Genomic DNA, 17,683 nt, shown 5'->3' on the forward strand with positions numbered 1-17,683 from the left:
CGGAATGAATTAGTCTCACTTGTCCAGCAGGAGTCAGCGTGTCACGAGCGATTTCACCATGTCACCGCTTATTTGTATGTTTGGGTGACGACGTGAACATCACGCACTTCTCGTAGCAATTATGTCCATCCGGGGAGGGTCGTTATTTCCCTGTTAATCTTCCCCCCTTCACAACATGTGGTGGCTTGTACACACACACACGCACGTGCTCCTCCAAACACGCACGCGCATTCACCCTCATATGCCGCGTCACAACGACACACCCCGTCCCCTGCGCGTGCCTGCTTTAATGCAATCACACGTTACTCATTACTCGTCCGCGTACACACACGACGAGTACATGCGTGCGTAGTGCGGTAATAAGGGCTGGTGGTGATGTCACGGCAGGGCACGCCTGGCCCTCGTGGAGGGGAGCGGTGTGCGCTCGTGCCCTGCGGGGAGGTACGACGGCGAAACGGACTGCGCAGCGGCACACGCGCAGTCCGACGCGCCGCGAGAGGAACTAATCCAAGTACGTCTCGGATTATCGCTTCTCCTTTTCCTTTTTCTTTTTTTTTTTTTTGAGGGGGGGGGGTGGAGGTTTGTATTATCCCAATCTCCACCGGAAGACGCGGCGGCACGCCTCCCCGCGTTGGTTAGGTACCCCGCCTGAGCCCCTCCTCCTCCTCCTCCTCCTCCTCCTCCTCAGTCGATGATGGTTCTTGAGGAAGATGCCCCTGTCTGACCTTCGCCTCCGCTCATCCGCACCGAAGCCCCTTGAAGCGCCGCCGGAGCGGCTCGGCCCCCGCCGCCGCTTCTCTTAGCTTCGCCCCCCCCCCCCTAACACCACCACCAGCACCACCAACACCACCCAACCCCCGGTTGTTTATTTCTTCTTCTTTTTTTTCTCGCATCGAAACACAGGTGCTCGCACCGCCGAACCAGCCCGTTATTCATCTTTTTATTTTCTAATCGATTAAGACCGAGGCCGATGCCCCTCGCTCTGTCCTCCCGGCTTGTATTATGGTGGACTTTCCATCCCTCAGTCCCTACTGGCCTCTCATCCGCTTTCTGGTGCCTTTGGCGATCACCAATATTGCCATCGACCTCGGAGAACAGGTAACGGCCTCTTTTTTTCCCCTTTTCTTTAACAAAAAAAAGGATCGCTCAATGACATAAACATACTTTGTATCGTGCGGCAGTGTTTAATACATATATGTATTTATTTAATCTCATTCCGTCGCGGTGAGCGTTCTGTCAACCGCTGCTTTTTTTTTTTTTTTTGGCGTAATCTCCAGAAAAAACGCCGTCTGTCCGATGTGGACGCTGATTATCTCCACCCACTCGTCCCGTCGGTTAAAGACGGTTGGGGTTGGGGGGGTTAGCTGCATCAGCTAGCTTAGCTGGCTGCTTGAGTGGCGGTGTGAAGGCGTCCGTTAGCTTTTTGTTTACATTATTGAGGAGGAGGCCCGTGTTTAGTCTGAGACTAAACGAAGAACGTGTGTTTTATCCACGTTTACAGGGTGGTCATGGCTTCAAATGTTTGATTACGCATCAGGTTCCGAGGCCTGTTTGTGGAAGATCATGGCGGATCACGTTCTCAAATCAAACGCACTCAGCATTTGATTTTTTTTTTTTTCCTTCCCTGCTTGGTCATTTCCTGTTTCCTTCTCAGCCAAAACCATGACCTGACGTCTGCTCTCTCTCCCAGGAGACCTTGAGCAGCTAGTGTGGGGAGTACAGACAAAAAAAAAAAGGAAACGGATCCATTGTATCTGGGAGATGTCAGGATTTACGCTTATGTAATGTCTCTTAGCTGGTATAAATAGCTCACACCGTCCTGCAGAGGGAAAGGGCATCTCTGCAAGGGAATATATATGTTTGCTATATATATATATATATATATGGGATCAGGTGTCGTGGGTGTTTCCTGTCCAGGTGTATCATGATGACACTCGCTGCTTCGCCCCAGTTCGAAGGTCTCTCCCGTTTCACGACGCCACGGCGGCTGTGGTAGAGACACATTTGGTTCTAAACACGACCCCCCCGTTGTATCTCTCTCTCTCTTGTCCCCAGGCCCTCAACAGGGGCATAGCCACCGTCAAAGAGGATGCCATCGAAATGCTGGCCAGCTACGGCCTGGCCTACTCCCTGATGAAGTTCTTCACCGGGCCCATGAGCGACTTCAAGAACGTGGGTCTGGTGTTCGTCAACAGCCGCAGGGACCGGAGGAAGGCCGTGCTCTGCATGGTGACGGCCGGGGTCATCGCGTTCGTCCTCCACATCCTGATAGGTGCGAGTGTATGAAAGGCGTAAACGAAGGCTGGGTGGAAGTGAGCTCCCACGGCCCTCTGCTGACCCGGCGTTTGCCTCTTCTTTCCCCCCCCCCCCCCACCCCCTCTCCCCGTAGCGTACACGGATTTAGGATACTACATCATCAACAAGCTCCACCACGTGGACGACTCTGTCGGGGGGAAGACGAGAAAGGCTTTCTTGTACCTGGCCGCGTTCCCCCTGCTGGATGCCATGGTGAGTGGCGCGGCGGAGCAAAGGCCGCTCCGCGTCAGACGTTTTTTGTGACGCCCCGCCGTGTTTTGAAACCCACGCCGTTGTGTCTTTTGAAGGCCTGGATTCACGCCGGGATACTCCTCAAGCACAAGTACAGCGTCATCGTGGGCTCCGCCTCCATCTCCGATGTTGTGGTCCAGGTAAAACGGGATCCGTTCTCTTTTGAGAGGGGGGAGGCCACACTGGACGACCACGTTTAAGCCACGCCGTTGTTTCCCCCCCCCCCCCTCTCCCCCCCATGCAGATTGTGTTCGTGGCCATCCTCCTCCACAGTAACCTGGAGTGCGTGGAGCCCCTGCTCATCCCCATCCTCTCCCTGTACATGGGTGCCTTGGTCCGTTTCACCATCGTCGGCCTGGGCTACTACTGCAACATTCACGACAACATCCCGGACTCCAGTGGACTGGATGTGGGCGTGAGTTCCGTCTTTATCGGTTGTTTTTTTTAATCCGTTTGTCTCTTCCGTGAAGATGCGAGTTGATTCTTCAGGGTCCGATCTTGATCCTCCTCCTCCGCAGGGTGATGCCACTATCAAAAAGATGCTGAGTTTCTGGTGGCCCCTCGCCCTCATCCTGGCCACTCAGCGCATCAGCCGACCCATCGTCAACCTCTTTGTGTCCCGCGACCTCAAAGGGACGGCCGACGCCACGGAGGTGCGTGTGGTACACTTCCACGTCGCCGGTGTTTCTCAGCCTTTTTTTAAGAACTGGATGTCATTAACACCGCTGCGACATGTTATTTCATGGTAATACCCGTGTCATTAGGGGGAGGGACCCTGCGGCGGCCTCTTTTTTTTTTTTTTTTTTCTTCTTCTTCTTTGAAAAGCCAGATGCTATCAAACCGCCTCTGGAGCTTTCTGGCTCACAGAGACCCCCCCTCCCGCCCCCCCCCCCCCGACTAGCGGAGACAATACAGAGCTGTTCACCAGAACCAACTGGAGCTCGGGGGGGTTTGGGCGCTTCACAGCGTTAAAGTGGAACTCGGCAGGGGGGGTTGTTGTTGTTGTTGTTGTTTGTGGACACAATGAGCCGCTCAACGTGCGTAACCTTCTGCCGCTGTGTCTTTTTGTCCCCCGTCCCAGGCCGTGGCCGTCCTCACGGCCACGTACCCCGTGGGTCACATGCCCTACGGCTGGCTGACCGAACTGAGGGCCGTGTACCCGGCCTTCGACAAGGTAGTCCACGCCGGGCCGCCGTTTGTCGTTTACGCCGCTTAAAAAAAAAAAAACCCAAACTAGAATAATAATAATTGTGCTTTTCTTCCACCGCAGAACAATCCCAGCAACAAGCTGAACGCCGGCACCCCGGTCACCAAGTCGCACATTAAAAAGTTCACCTCCTGCTGTGTGGCTCTATCACTCACGGTAAGAACCGCATCCGTCTTTCAATTCTATTCACTCTCAGGACACGGCTTGATAGAAGTTGTGGTCAGATGGAATATATTTTATTAACAGTTTTTCGGGCTTTGCTCTGATGTAGATGGTGCTATTCCAACTTCTAGCCTCTTCCAGTCGATCACCAGCATGAACTTCATTTAGTTACAGTAGGCATTCCTACCCGTGTATTTATTTACAGTCTGCGATGTCCTTCATCGGGACTTGACCCGAGGTGTCAGTTGTCCTGCGGCATGCCCGCAACAACCTCGTACTCCAAGATTCTTCTTTTAAAAGTTTCGCCAATGCCTGATCGCGCACACACACACACACACACACACGCGCGCCATATCCTCACGACAGCGAGTGTACTGGGAACTTTTTCAGGGTTGCAAATGGTTCTTTGTGTCATGTGTAGTTCAAAATAAATCCCAACCAGCAGACACAACGTCCCACAAAACGGAGCACCTGTGCCTTGTTTACCCTTCTCCAGCACGGATCGAGAGATACCGACTGTAGGTCAGGGTTCACTCCACAGACTGGCAGAACCACTCCGGCGTCTTTGCCAACATGTTTGACATTTTTGCAAAGCTTGCCCAAAGGAAACGTCGACAAAATAAAATTGACGCTTAAATATCTCGCAGAATCTGAGCTTTTAAAAAAAAAAAGAAACGAAGAAGCCGTCACATTCGATTGAATTACTCTGGTACAGCGACACACAAACGTTTTATAATGATGGGCGTACTGGATGTGCTGTTCCTTTTTTGCAGTCGTGGTTTCAAGTTACAGAGAGAGACATTAGAGGGGGGGGGATTTGTGGAGAGGGGAAGGGGGCTTCTGTTGCCCCTCAAACCCCCCCCCCCCTCCTCCCCCCCCCGCTCGAGCTTTTAAGAGCTTAATAAAACCGGCACTGGCGTAAAACCGATGAGTCAACACATTCCAAGAGCTCCTCGCAGGTGTGCTTCTTTTTTTTTTCTTTTTCTGCCAAGTCACGAGTGCTTGCAGTCACGCGTTGTTCCTGGCTGCTCGGTGGCGCCTTTGTTGTTCAGCGAGAAGGTCTTCAGCGATTATGTCACGGGGATCGGCGAGGAGTCCGGAGTGGGATCCCGGCTCTCTGGTTACATCTGGCAAAAAAAAAAGGGGGGGGGGGGCGGGACTATCCAGCAGAAAAGAAGCTGCTGCTGCTGCACCAGTTTGTTGCAACGACGGCCCGAATGAGAAAAACAGGAAGTTTGTGGCCAAGGTTGGGTCTTTTAAGGAGAATGGAGGAGGAGGAGGGTTGCACACCAGATGTGGACTCGCAGAGCCGTAAACATGTACGCGAGAGACACTGCGCTCCACACGGGCCGATAGATCGGTAGGCCGATAGGCAGCGGATGTCCTGTGGGGGGGGGGGGTGAGAAGAAAAAAAAAAAAGAGACACGAGCTGACAGCCGCTCGTGCCGCGACGTGTTCTGATTGCACACAAAGGCAAGACGAAAGAATGTGAGCGCCAGAGGAGGCGGAAGGAGACGTTTGTCTTCATTTCTCTTATGAGGCAAACTAATTACGTGCCACCAACTTGTTGAGGTAATGATGGATGAAACCACCAGTTACATGTAATCTATGTGTATATTTTGGTTTAGTGAATCTTCAACCACAAAGCCACAGGGTTTTTTTTTTTTTTTTTCCCACGTAGTTCATGATATCCTACTAGATGTTTGATTCCTTTTAAGTAGAGTGAGATGGTGATGATTCAGTAGACATTTCATCTCATGTCCTCCGTACTCTCACCCTCATCCCTTTGCTTACGGGAAAGTCTGACTCAACGTCAGCAACACAAAGTAGCGTAACACTTGTTCTCTTGACCCGTTTCGTCCAAAGCAAAGTACAAACAAGCTCAAATCCATTGGGGGGGGGGGGGGATTTTCCATCTGTTTGGAATGACAAAGGCTCACCTCCTCGACCGGATTGCTGATCAGGAGGCATGTTTGGTGCTCCGCTGCAGTAGTTTAGGGGGGGGGTTAGTGTGTATATTGCGTGAGAATCGGCTTTATTGACAGCGAGTGAGCGAGGACTTCCTGGGAAAATAGGGAAGAGAGGTTTTAACGTTATGTTGCCTTTTTTTTGCAGAAGGGGGAAAATTAGCTTCTGCTTAGAATGACATTTTGGAAAATAGCCTTATTTGGTGTCTAAGGCCCCTGGTGCTTGTTTCTAAGTTTGGAGTACAGAGGAACCGATGACTGCATTTATCATGCCCGCATCACACAGGGTTTAATCCAACGTAAAAAAAATGTGCTTTTTGTTCTTGCTGTTTGCAGCTTTGCTTTGCAGTGTTTTGGACTCCTAACTTCTCCGAGAAGATCCTGGTGGACGTCATCGGGGTGGACTACGCCTTCGCCGATCTCTGCGTGGTCCCGCTCCGCATCTTCTCCTTTTTCCCCGTGCCAGGTAAGGCCCTCGATGGCTTTCATCATTCCGGGCCTCCGGCTGCATTTGCCTCTCCGTGGTTGGACCAGTGGGGTGATGTTTCCACTTTGTGTGTGTGTGTCTGTGTGTGTTTTCAGTAACCGCTCGGGCTCATTTGACTGGATGGCTCATGACCCTGAAAAAGACCTTTGTGCTGGCCCCCAGCTCTGTTCTCCGCATCATTGTCCTCATCACCAGTCTAGTGGTGCTGCCTTATATGGGGTGAGTCAACAGTGTCAGGGTCACAGAGGCCAGCACTGTGACTCAGCCTTACCAGGTTTTTTTCCACTCAGTAGCAAGTTTTATTCTGGTGAAATGTCTTTTTTAAAAAAAATTTTTTTAACTCATTTATTCCTTTTTTGATTCCTGAAACAATCCAACGGGATGATGATTCACTGCCGCGTGGTTATTTTTGCTGCTTTTGTGTTCCAGGGTTCACGGGGCCACGCTCGGGGTTGGATCCCTCCTGGCCGGCTTCGTGGGAGAGTCGACAATGGTTGCCATAGCAGCGTGCTATGTTTACCGACAACAGGTGAGAACACCTGACGAGAGCATCAGAGCACACGACCGATTAGTTGTTTCCTACAGCCAATCAAACTGAGCTTTTTCTCACATGCAGAGAAATGAATGTATTTCTGTCATACTTCATTCGACATATTATGCTTTTAGGACTAAATCTTTTTCTGGCATACAGAAGTTTTCTATGGTCCACATTTCTATGGGAGAGCTTCACCTCTCTCAGAAAAGGTCCTTCTGTCATCACAGCCCAGGCCTCTAAACAAGCTAATGGGTGTATTTTAGTTAACGCTGCTAACCAGAAGCATATGAGCCGGATAAGTGCTGCTTATCAAGTTCTTCTGCTGTTTTGAAGCAGTGCTGCTTCTCCTTTTTTTCCCCCTCTCAGTGACATGGAAGGATTTTGTGGTTTTCATGTCCTTCCGCAGAAAAACAACGAGATGTCCAACGATCTGGTGGTGGAGGGCGAGGACGCCGCCCCGATGAGCGAGGTGTGCTCCAGGACTCAGATGGACGCCATCGAGGAGCTCGCGGAGGAGGAAGAGGAGGAGGAGGAGGAAGAGGGGCGGCAGTGAAATCTCGACTGCACGGGGAAGGTGGAATCCTGCTGATGAAGAGACTGCCGAGTGTCACAGTGCCGGAGGGAAGAGGAGAGGGGGGGGGGGGGGGGGCCCGGGTATGGTTTGGTTTCAGAGTCCCCCCCCCGACAGGCCGAGTCAGAGGGACGAGGTCTTCTTCACGCCGCTTAAAACGCACATTGTAAAGAAAGCCATGCACCTCCGAGTGTTCATTGATGCGTGTAAATACCGTGACGTCTTCCGAAACCTTTTCCTCCGTTCTCATAGTTTCCCGTTATCATATCTGCTGGTGTATTAATCACTTTCACGTGTTTACTGCTGAACCCGGGGGGGGGGGGGGGGGGCGACACGGGGAGAGGCAAAGATGAAACGTCTGTCGAGTGGTAGTGGAGTTGCCTAAATGCAAAGGTCATTATTTTATGTTACTTTATCAAAAAAATTATGCGGCAAGGCCTTGCTTGAGTTTAAATATAGAGATGTTGTGGGACTTGTTGGGTTGTGCAATCGTATTTTACATACAACGGTGTACAGATTATTGTTTTGTATAGGTAACGCAGCGTGTACATTGAATCCCAGGTTATACCATTGCGTGTGTTACAGAATACAGTTATGATCGTGCACTTCCCATGCAGTCTGGGAGTCCATCGACTTTGTTTTGGAAAGCACTTTCCAGGTTATGTTCAGACTGTTGTACGTACTGTATATACTGTATAGGCATTCTTATTTGGCAAATAAATTCCTTTATTATTAACGCTTTTGTTTTATTGAATTTGGATTCAGGTTCCCTGCTGTTAACTCCACTTTCTTCCCCTTTTTAAACAATAGTACACAAACCGGTTTTGCACGTCATTAAAAATGATAAAGTATGTTTGTGACCCTTGTTTGCCCCATGCTTAAGGATTCAAAGGCTAAATCAACCAGTTTCTGCAAAATGAAAGTCCACACCATCCGCCTGCATTTAGAGCTTAAGAAAATCCATTGTATTTAACCACGGTTTACAGACGGGAGTCTGCGAGCCGATGTGTCATTTTCTGTAGCTTCGGTTCAAATGCATGTTAACAGCTCTCATAAAATGATACAAACCCCCCCAAAAAACAACCTTTTACAAAAATTGTACTTCATTTTCTTTTTTTTTTTCTTCGAATGCCATTCAAAACTTCAGATGCCACAAGCGATGTTCCATCACCTTCGGGTTGCCATAACATTCATTCTTATTGTGCATTATTTCTAAGGCAACACGGGAGGACCAAGCAAAGTTACGACTGAATCCTGTGGCTGGTGGTTGGAACGGTTGCCAGTGTTTGCAGCAAGATTTGGCACATTTCTGCTTTCCCAACGGCTCGGTTAAAGGCAACATGTTACACATTTAGTTTGACACACACACACACACGTCACACAGACCATCACACCTCTGACACAGAGGCTGTGATGCATCGGGGGCGGTTGTTCGACCGAAATTAATCATCCAACCTTCACCGACTAATTCACTTAATTCAAAGCACTTTCTCCCCCCCCCCCACAAAATGAATAAATTATTACACAAATAGTCCCAATATTCCCAGTGTAAACACTTAACATCATTTTGGCGCAGCTGGCTGCTCCGTTGTTTTTGATCAGAAGTTTCCCCAGAAGAATTGGGATCTTTTTTTTTCTTCCCGAGAGTCGAAATGCAGGATCAGATGCACATTAACAGCATGTACCCAAATAGAAAACTGTGTACAGTACAGTGTGTACAAAAGGTGTGTAAAGCACATCTTGTACAGGGTCTAGAATCAGCATATATTATCTGGGAACTTTGCTTCTCTGACTTCTTGCCTCGAGTTAAACAAGAAGCTCAAAACCGCTGCAACTCGAGCTCACCGGTGAGACTGGAAACCAGTCCTCTCGGAGCCGAGCTGGGCTAGCAGTCTTTGTGCTAAGCTAACCCGGCTGCAGTAGGCTGGTAGTGATCTTCGTCATCAAACTCTCAGCGAGAGAGCAAACGTCCCTTCAAAACGGCGTGAACGGAATTCACTTTGACCTGAGGAGTGGTTTTTTTGTCGTTGCGTGGCGTGGCGTGCAGGCTTCCCCTCAGCTGGCGCCCGCGACCGGCACGTTGTAGTGGCGGTCGTCCTCGGTGACGAGGCACACGGGCGGCCAGTCGTCCTTGTGGTCGTCCGGGTAGTACGTGACGAACTCCTCCGTGCCGGCCTTGTACAGCCTGTAGACCTGGATGGTGCGCCGCAAGGCGTAGCCCAGCAGGAACATCTCCACCTGCGCGCCAGGCGCGGGGGGGGGGGGGACATAATAGCACGGTCACAGAAGAATAAATGCGCAATGTTCAATCAACTGCTCAAACACGTCGTTTGTGGGTGGGGTTTCTTTATGGAAAGAGCTTCAATCAAAAAAAAAAAAACTGGAAATAACAATTAAATCACTCAACAGCTTTTCCTTCCTCAATCCTCCACCCTACTGCGAGAACAACACAAGCTCCTACATGTTTTACAGCTACGGTCTCAGAACACTTCACGCCCAAATGTCTCCACATCTCACATGAGTTGTTGTTGTTGTTGTTGTTGTGTTGCCAGATTGTTGCTGCATTCACAAAAGAAAGGGAAAACCCTCGCAGCTAGATCCTAGTGACAGCTGTTTACCATGGAAAGCTTCAGGTAAGCCACGGGCTTTAATGCCTGTTTGGTCAATAAAGGAAAGTAAAAATAAAAAAAAAAGAGCTTTGGGTTTCTCCTACCTGCTCCAGACCGGCGCCGAGGCCCACGTGGCTGAGGTGGTTGGAGAGGAAGGAGCGCGGGCAAGCGGACGAGTCCCGGGCGAACAGCAGCCAGCAGAAGAGCGGCACGTCGCCGCCGCCCATCATGGCGCCGTGCAGCTCCACCGCTCTGCCCAGCATCAGCAGCTTGAGCGCCTCCAGCAGCCCCAGCTCCTCTTCCCCTCCCCGGAAGACGCGCTCGCAGAGCAGCCGGCGCTCCGCCGCCGAGGCGCCGTCCACCACCGCCCGCCACTGCAGGCAGACGGGTGAGGACTTTAGAATATTCGTGGCACCGGTGGCTAGTGGAGAGCGTTTGTTGTTCTCCACCCTTCGCCACAGGTCTTGCGTAAACGTCGGTGCACATTAGAAGGAGTGTTTGAGGAAGCAGGAAGGACGAGAAAAACACTCCGACTGTAAGGAATGTACAACGTCCTGCAACAGTTACCTCTCATAAAGCAAAACAGAGCTGACGTCTAAAACACCGGAATTCCTCACAAGCTACCGGTGGCAGGGGCGGACTGTAAATTATGATTGCAGGAAACAGTTAAAAGGGTCTCTATGAGGCCCCCCCCGAGGGTCCAGCTAGGCCTCCAAACCCCTACAAGGCCCGGGTGTCTTGTACACATGGAAGCAATCACACCCAATAGCCGCAGTCTGCTCGCTGTGGCTCTCGCCTCCAGTACCTTATTTCGGAGAAGCTCCACGTAGCCTTTCAGCTGCCGGCTAGCATCTCCTGTCCCGTCCCCCTGCAGGCATTCTGCGGGAAACGTCCACTGGCTGAAGAGACCTTCCTGGGCCTCGAGTTGCTTCCACAGCTGTATTTAAAACGCCAAACGTGAAATTTCAAAACGGGCTGAAGCGCGGACAGTAAAAACATAGACGAGTTAAGTCTTTTGGGGATTTTTACGTTTCATCGTTACCATTACACCGCATAGCAGTTATGTGCCGTCCAAGATTGCAACGTTCGACAAATGCATAGCGACGGTATCCAAGGGGCACACCCAACTGCCAGCAGAGAGGCACCTAGCCGAGCGAGCACTCTGGTATTTACCATGTTGACGTCGCGCTCCTGCAGCCATGCGGGCAGCTGGGTGCTGTGGGAGAGCACCTGGTACAGGGTGGCTCGGAGGGCGCAGTAGTTGTCGCCCCGCACTCTCCTCACGCCGCCAAACCTCCGGGACATCTCTTTGTAGCCCTGCAGCGGCACGGCGGGACACAAGCCATTCACCAGACGAAACGTCTCTGAAACCCTTCTTCCCGCGACGCGCAGACGCACACACACACACACACACACACACACACACACCTTCCTGATGAGAGCGCTTTTGGCGGTGTTTCCTTTCCACTCCCTCTCGCTGTAACACAGAGTCTCCACCACGGGACCCAAACTGCCTCCGTCCTCAACCTTTAAAACTGAGAAACAGAGGAGATGAGGAGCAAAACAAAAGAAAGGACCGCTGTACCCCGTGATCGAGTGACAAATAGAGCAGTGTGAAATCCTCATTAATTAAATCACATGGCCACCATACAAGCCATTCCGCATGTTCCGATACCAGAGTCTGGAGCCTCGTGCACAGAGTCTGCGATACGCACGTCTTACACCTCTTGGGGAAGCGTGCGTATTTCTGCTCAGTGTGGATGTGCGATTTGGACGTGCTGACCTGTAGTTTCGGCTTCGTTGTTTTGTGGAGCCGACTGCTCCTCGGCGCCTCTGTAAAGGTCTTCTTCACTAAAGAGGAGAAACACAATAAAGCACTGAACTCTGCAAGTACAATAATGAATGCATACAGTTGTTATATTTATACAAAGCCTGATTAAAAGTCAGTGTGTAGAGAGACACATTGTTGGTTTGGGTATTTTTTTGTGTCATTTATCAAACAAGAATGTTTACACAAATCCTCATAATGATTTAAACTCCCAATAAAATAAAATACTCGTCTTCCAAATCTGCTTTTTGTACAAATTTCTTCACATCAAACCAGTTTGCCAACCCAGAAATGCGATGACACAGGCACCTTCTTATCAATCATCTCTGGGTACAATGATTGCCCTGAAAGCTGAAGAGTAAACATTGTTGTTGACACGTAGTTTAAAAAGGTGTCTTCCTGTGTTGCTTCAGGTGCTACTTAACACCATTTTCCTATGGCGTTCCCTCTACAAAGCAAATACAAAATGACAAACCTGTTCTCCGTGCCTTCTTCGGCAGAGTCCTCCTCCTCCTCCTCCTCCTCCTCCCCCTCTCCTCCAGGCACCTCGTAAATGTCAGCTTCTCCTCCGGTCCTTTGCTTCTCGCCCTTAATCACCTCCTCCTCCTCCTCCTCAACAACTTTAGGACCATCGTCTTCTTTCTCCTGCCCTTTGCCCATCATTTCCTCCTCAGTGGAGGGAGTGACCTCCTTCGAGCTCGTTGCCATGCGCTCAACATCTGGCTCTGCATCTGGATCAGACTTTGAGCTGCAGGGAGAGAGAGAGAGAGAGAGAGAGACGGTTCATCTTTGGTACTTTTCCTGTCTTAATTATAGAACTCATAAGTGTACTAGTCAGGTCTCAAAGTCATTATGAGCCGTGTTTGTGTAGTAAGTAAATGAAACATAAATAATAGAAAAGGAGACAGGAAGAACAAAAACAGTGGGAACAAAGCTCCAGGTGAGAATATCATCGACAACGAATCTAATGCAACAAGCTGTGGGGTCTCTACGCCCCCTGGTGGTCACAGGGAGGCGCTCAATAAACACTCAGTGTGCAGTTACTGTCCACACGCATGTTATTTTGATGCCCCCTGCTGACCTGTCGCCGGCGCCCGCTGGAGCTGTGGTCTCTGGCTCCGGGACACAGTAGGCGGAGCCACGGTCCTCGCCGCTGTGGTTCAGTCCCGTGGACTCTGATCCGGCAGAAGACTCACAGACCTCGTCGCTTTTTGTAACTTGAGGACTCGGTGGAGAAGGGCCGTCCTCAGAGTCTTCAGTCACAGGACTGGACACAGAACGACACAAGAGAAACATTCATATGCGGATGGTACAAAATCGGAGTTGTGTGATGCGAATCTTTTTAAACACTATTTTTTATTTTATATGTCTTTTATAGAAATTTCAGTTTGCTTTAATGCTTGACAAATCAGATTCACATCACACATGTGACTCACGGGATCGGGGACGCTCTGCCGTTCTCCCGACTGACCACCGAGGAGGACGCCGTCTGACCGGCAGAGAGCCGAGCGTTTGGCACAGAAACCCCTGCGTTGTTTTGAGAGAACTCCCCTGGCGGCTCGGCCACAGCGTTCTCAACCGGGACTTCGGATCCATCTTCTTCATCATCATCATCGCCGTGAGTATCGTCCACTGGAACGTGCTCTCCCGTTGCGTTTGTCTCGGCGAGGTTTTCGGGGCAAACCTCCTCTGCTGTCGGCGAGCCTCCGTCGGGGATTCTGTCGTTCTCCGAGGCCGGATTATCTTCTTCGGGTTGGGCATTTGTTGGTGAGACAACCTCCCAATCCGCGGCGGCGCATTCTTTCTGCAGCGACTTCAAGGTGCATTGCACGAGTTCCGCCTGGCCACCTTCTGCAGGACGGTCCTTCACGTCTTCCTCTCGTACTGTGGCAGAGTTTTCTTCGAGCTCGGACCCTCTGCTGGGAGAAGGCGTTGCCGTTTGCACGACCTCCTTCTGCAAGGGTCCGTTCTCCGGAGTGCTATCGGGGGACGTCTCTGCCACCTCTGGGCTCTGCTTCGCCTGCGCAGCCTCCTCCATCTTTACATCCGCCTCATCGGGAGGTTTTCTAGATGAGAAAACACAGAGGATGAGCACCAGCACATCAGCCTTTTAATGAACAAGAACCGTGGGTGGATATGGGACCACGGATAACATTTGCATAAGATGTCTTTAATGTAAGGGGGGAGGAAGCGGGGAATCAGGAAACATTTATTATTACTCAAATATGTCAGACATACGAGGAATTTGACTTGGCGGTAGCCAATTCTCAAATGCTCTTCTGTGTATATACTTTTCAAAATAAATTTCGTTTTTTCCCGATTTAGTTACATGTTGTTTTTGAGCAAAATTGCCTCTCCAGGTTACTACAGCTACACTGTACATCTGTGGTACCATAGAAATATATTTAAGGCTGTAACCGGCTGCTGAATCAGAGGTACAACATTATTTTCACTTCCCTCCTGGTGTTTGCACCCATGTCACCAGATCACGTAGGGACATTTAACGGATATGTTTTGTGCATGAATGAAGTCGATCCTGCAGAAGACAATAAAACATAAATAGTGCCTTCTGGTCTTTATTTGCACCTCAGCTCCCTTCAACAGAGTAACCGATCTGTGAAGGAAAAACGGCACTACGGAAGCCCAGGAGGCGCAGAAGAGACGAAACAGATCCAACTCATCAAAATAAGATTCACACACATACTAATAACCAAAAAAACAAGAGATGATACATTGGAAATGACAACATGTATTTCTGTTACAGACAGACGCAGTAATATTGTACTATAATTAAGCTGGATGACATGGACTTTTTCTGCAATGTTTACCTCACCTGATGTGATCATTGCCTCCGGGGCGACAGGTGCCCTCCGCAGTGGTTTGACACGGGAGCACCGCGGCCTTGGAGTCGTCCTTCAGCAAAACGCTCCTTTCCTCCGCACTGCCACAGGGACGCGCAGGGGGGCAGCAGCTGCTCCCCATCTGCTCGCTCCCGTCTTCCCGGGAGGTCAGCCAAGTTGTGGGCGTGAACGAAATGACCAACAACCCACGAGGCCACAGAGTTCTTCAGGGGTCCATGATGACGTCACGCAGGCTGCTGGAGTCAGAAAGACCTTTAGAGTTGATAGCGAACTAAAGGCGCGCTGAAACGAGAAGTGAAAACACGCCTCACTGGGAGCCGTGACGTTCAGCTGGAGCCCATTGTTAGAATTAAAATGCTGTATTGGGACGTTACCATGGTTATACGAGTGGTTACTCATTCTGTATCTACGTTAAATAGCCTGTGGTCATACCATACAGAAATAGTATGAAACCTAATGGACAGTCTAATGTTGCAGTGGCATTAAAACTGACTTTGCTACACACACCTGCTACGATTGGAAAGAAATGCACTTGGAGGTAAATTAGCTTGAATCACAGCTACACCCCATTGTTAGTGTCAACGCAATACAAGGAAGTAACCACGGTGACAGCACGTCAAAAGACAAAAACATACATACCTCGATCGGGTTGATTTAGTGACAAAGTCCGCTAGTTGGAAAACATGAAACTTCGATTCCTCTTCCACTTTCGATTAACGTTAGCTGTAAAAAAAACATGCTTAAGTTAGCTAGCCAGCTAGCCGAGGTAGGTAAACTTAAAATATATTTTTAAAAACGGACCGCTAAATACCGATCCCCGCTCGTCGGAACCGCCGGGTACCTTCTACGACCGCTAACCCGTTGTCGTTGAACGTGTTACGTTGACCAAACACCGGGCATTCCCTGCGTTTTGTGCGGAACATCTGTCGGAGGGGACCCCTAGCATAGCCGGAGCAGCAGGTCACGGCTCGGTCCGAGCGCGTGACGTCACACTCGTGTGCGCCAAACGGCTTGCTGCGTTCAGGTGCTCTCCGGAAACTCGTAACGTTAGCCCTGTTGTTTTGCTGTTTTTGATGAAATTAGAAATTATTAACAATAATTGTAATATATAATCTATAATATAATTATTGTAATGCACAGAATAATGCAGCATGACAATGGTTCAAAATGGTCTTTGTGATGTTGATGCTGGGATTTTCTTCAAAAACTCATGTTACCACAAAGGGAGTATCCTGAAATATTGGCCTTAACCCCATCAGTGGGGTTGTGCGTTACATTTTGCCATTCTGATCTGATAATAAAAATCATTTACAAAGCTAATCTTGGGACTTTGGGATTTTTAAATCTGAATACCAAGGATCATTTTAACAAAGTGCTTCTACGTTACAAATATATATGCTCAATAAATAAGAGATAATAGGATTTGTTGTTGGACAGCACATGAGAGAACAGAAATGCAGTAGAGGATAGCAAGTCCATTTTTATTTTCATGAAATCTTCCTCCACTTTAAACATTGTGAAAGCTCAAGTTCCATTTTACATTATATACATCAAAAGCACTCTGTTGCTGTGCGATAAAAAGTTCACCCTAAAAACCCTGTTGTGTTTCACAGTTCATGAGCTCATCAGAGTATTCAATCGCTACACGTCCTTCAGCTCCTGTATGTGAGCGATCAGCTCCTGTGGCAGTTCCAGCTCCGACACCAGATCCAAGCAGCGCAGCCGGAGGCAGTTCAGGCTTTCACCTGAGCACGAGGTGCAGTCAGTGGACCCAGAACGAGGCAGGTCCGGGTCCTTCTTTTCCCCCTTCTTGCAGCAGTCCATTTCTTTACACCCTTCATTTCCACATCCTCCGGAATCCGCTTGCTCCACCTTCAGATCCTCAATGCTCTCAGAGACGGAGCTCACGCTGGGAGGAGGATTCTCCAAGGCCCTCCGGATGCCGTCCATGACCTCGTCTTCGTGCTGGGACACCCGCTGCAGTAGGTCGGTCACGGAGGCCGGCACGGGCCTTTCCGGATGTTCAATCTGGCACCAGCAATGTATGGCCCTGTGACGTGAGACACACAAAGAGGCACCAGTGTGGATGCACTGATACAAAGGCGCGGAGAAGCGACTGGGACCGAAACCAGCTGGATACACAAAGGAGTCCTCAATGATGAGCACAGACAGATGGCTCGTGATGTTTCTGTTTTAAACATGCCTTTTAAAAAGAATGAGTAGACTTTGAGAGGGGGGCGAGGGGGGCGAACATTTTAATCAAATTGGGATTCAACATGTCCACCCAACTTGTATCTGTAATTAGAGATCACGTGCATGGGATGAGTGATTGTTTACCCCACGATTCCTTTGAGCCGTCCCAGGGCCACGGTCCGGGCGGCTCCTTCCCTGAAACCCAGGTCGAAACCGGCCTGGAGCGAGGCGTCCTCTCCGGCATCGACCCCGTCGACGTAACCGTCCTGTGCGCGACACGTCAATAAATGGAGCTTTAACGGCGACTAACGACTGGAACACATCAACAGCAGGCTAAACGGTACCGCAGCAATACACACGTTTAAAGAAAACGGGTGGCATAGAGCCCGTTTTCAGGTATCGAGGTAAACGAACGCGACGTTAGAATTACCCGGACTCTCTTCTTCATGTTGGAAGCCCACTCTTTGCTCTGTAAGCTGAGGTCGTCCGCGTACTCGTCGAAGACGTCTTCGCTGTGGGAAACTGCTTTAATCCAAGACATCGTGAGGTTCACGTGAAGGCTGCGACGGGAACAGGCGGTTAACGCATCACACGCATCTGGGACCACAGCGGGAGGAAACGGGCTGGCGTGTTGCCGTAGCAGCGACTTCTGGCTGGAGTACGTCATCATCCTGCGCCTGAAAGAGAAAATCCACCTCAAAAAGGAATTTGGTTGC

The 17,683-nt window shown here is 50.0% G+C and overlaps 3 protein-coding genes across 9 annotated transcripts; 1 reads left to right on the forward strand and 2 right to left on the reverse strand.

The window, feature by feature from the left end:
- Window positions 1-319: 319 nt before the first annotated feature.
- On the forward strand, window positions 320-8,212 carry ankha (ANKH inorganic pyrophosphate transport regulator a). The gene is made up of 12 exons (XM_037455717.2): window positions 320-1,098; window positions 2,056-2,272; window positions 2,390-2,508; window positions 2,604-2,687; window positions 2,792-2,962; window positions 3,066-3,200; window positions 3,629-3,721; window positions 3,818-3,910; window positions 6,220-6,349; window positions 6,466-6,589; window positions 6,800-6,899; window positions 7,312-8,212. The coding sequence occupies exons 1-12, from the start codon at window positions 1,003-1,005 to the stop codon at window positions 7,456-7,458; spliced, it is 1,509 nt and encodes a 502-aa protein (XP_037311614.2). The 5' UTR covers window positions 320-1,002; the 3' UTR covers window positions 7,459-8,212.
- A 202-nt stretch (window positions 8,213-8,414) lies between these two features.
- Window positions 8,415-15,771, reverse strand: LOC119198483 (FK506-binding protein 5-like). 7 transcript variants are annotated; one of them, XM_037455714.2, is made up of 12 exons: window positions 15,616-15,771; window positions 15,414-15,497; window positions 14,747-15,010; window positions 13,350-13,979; window positions 12,995-13,180; window positions 12,389-12,661; window positions 11,869-11,936; window positions 11,514-11,620; window positions 11,259-11,402; window positions 10,891-11,022; window positions 10,190-10,459; window positions 8,415-9,714 (listed from the first exon to the last, which is right to left on the reverse strand). In XM_037455714.2, the coding sequence occupies exons 3-12, from the start codon at window positions 14,893-14,895 to the stop codon at window positions 9,532-9,534; spliced, it is 2,142 nt and encodes a 713-aa protein (XP_037311611.2). In that variant the 5' UTR covers window positions 14,896-15,010; window positions 15,414-15,497; window positions 15,616-15,771; the 3' UTR covers window positions 8,415-9,531. The 7 variants fall into 7 exon arrangements, with proteins under 7 accessions (XP_037311611.2, XP_037311613.2, XP_037311610.2 ...); XM_037455716.2 differs by having other exon boundaries at window positions 14,747-15,056; XM_037455713.2 differs by having other exon boundaries at window positions 15,586-15,771.
- Window positions 15,772-16,234: 463 nt separating this feature from the next.
- On the reverse strand, window positions 16,235-17,680 carry otulina (OTU deubiquitinase with linear linkage specificity a). The gene is made up of 3 exons (XM_037455718.2): window positions 17,398-17,680; window positions 17,112-17,233; window positions 16,235-16,824 (listed from the first exon to the last, which is right to left on the reverse strand). Exons 1-3 carry the CDS (start codon window positions 17,635-17,637, stop codon window positions 16,416-16,418), a joined length of 771 nt encoding a protein of 256 aa, XP_037311615.2. The 5' UTR covers window positions 17,638-17,680; the 3' UTR covers window positions 16,235-16,415.
- Window positions 17,681-17,683: the final 3 nt, after the last annotated feature.

This window comes from Pungitius pungitius, chromosome 19 (assembly GCF_949316345.1).
Source record: "Pungitius pungitius chromosome 19, fPunPun2.1, whole genome shotgun sequence".
In the NCBI taxonomy this organism is placed as follows: domain Eukaryota; kingdom Metazoa; phylum Chordata; class Actinopteri; order Perciformes; family Gasterosteidae; genus Pungitius; species Pungitius pungitius.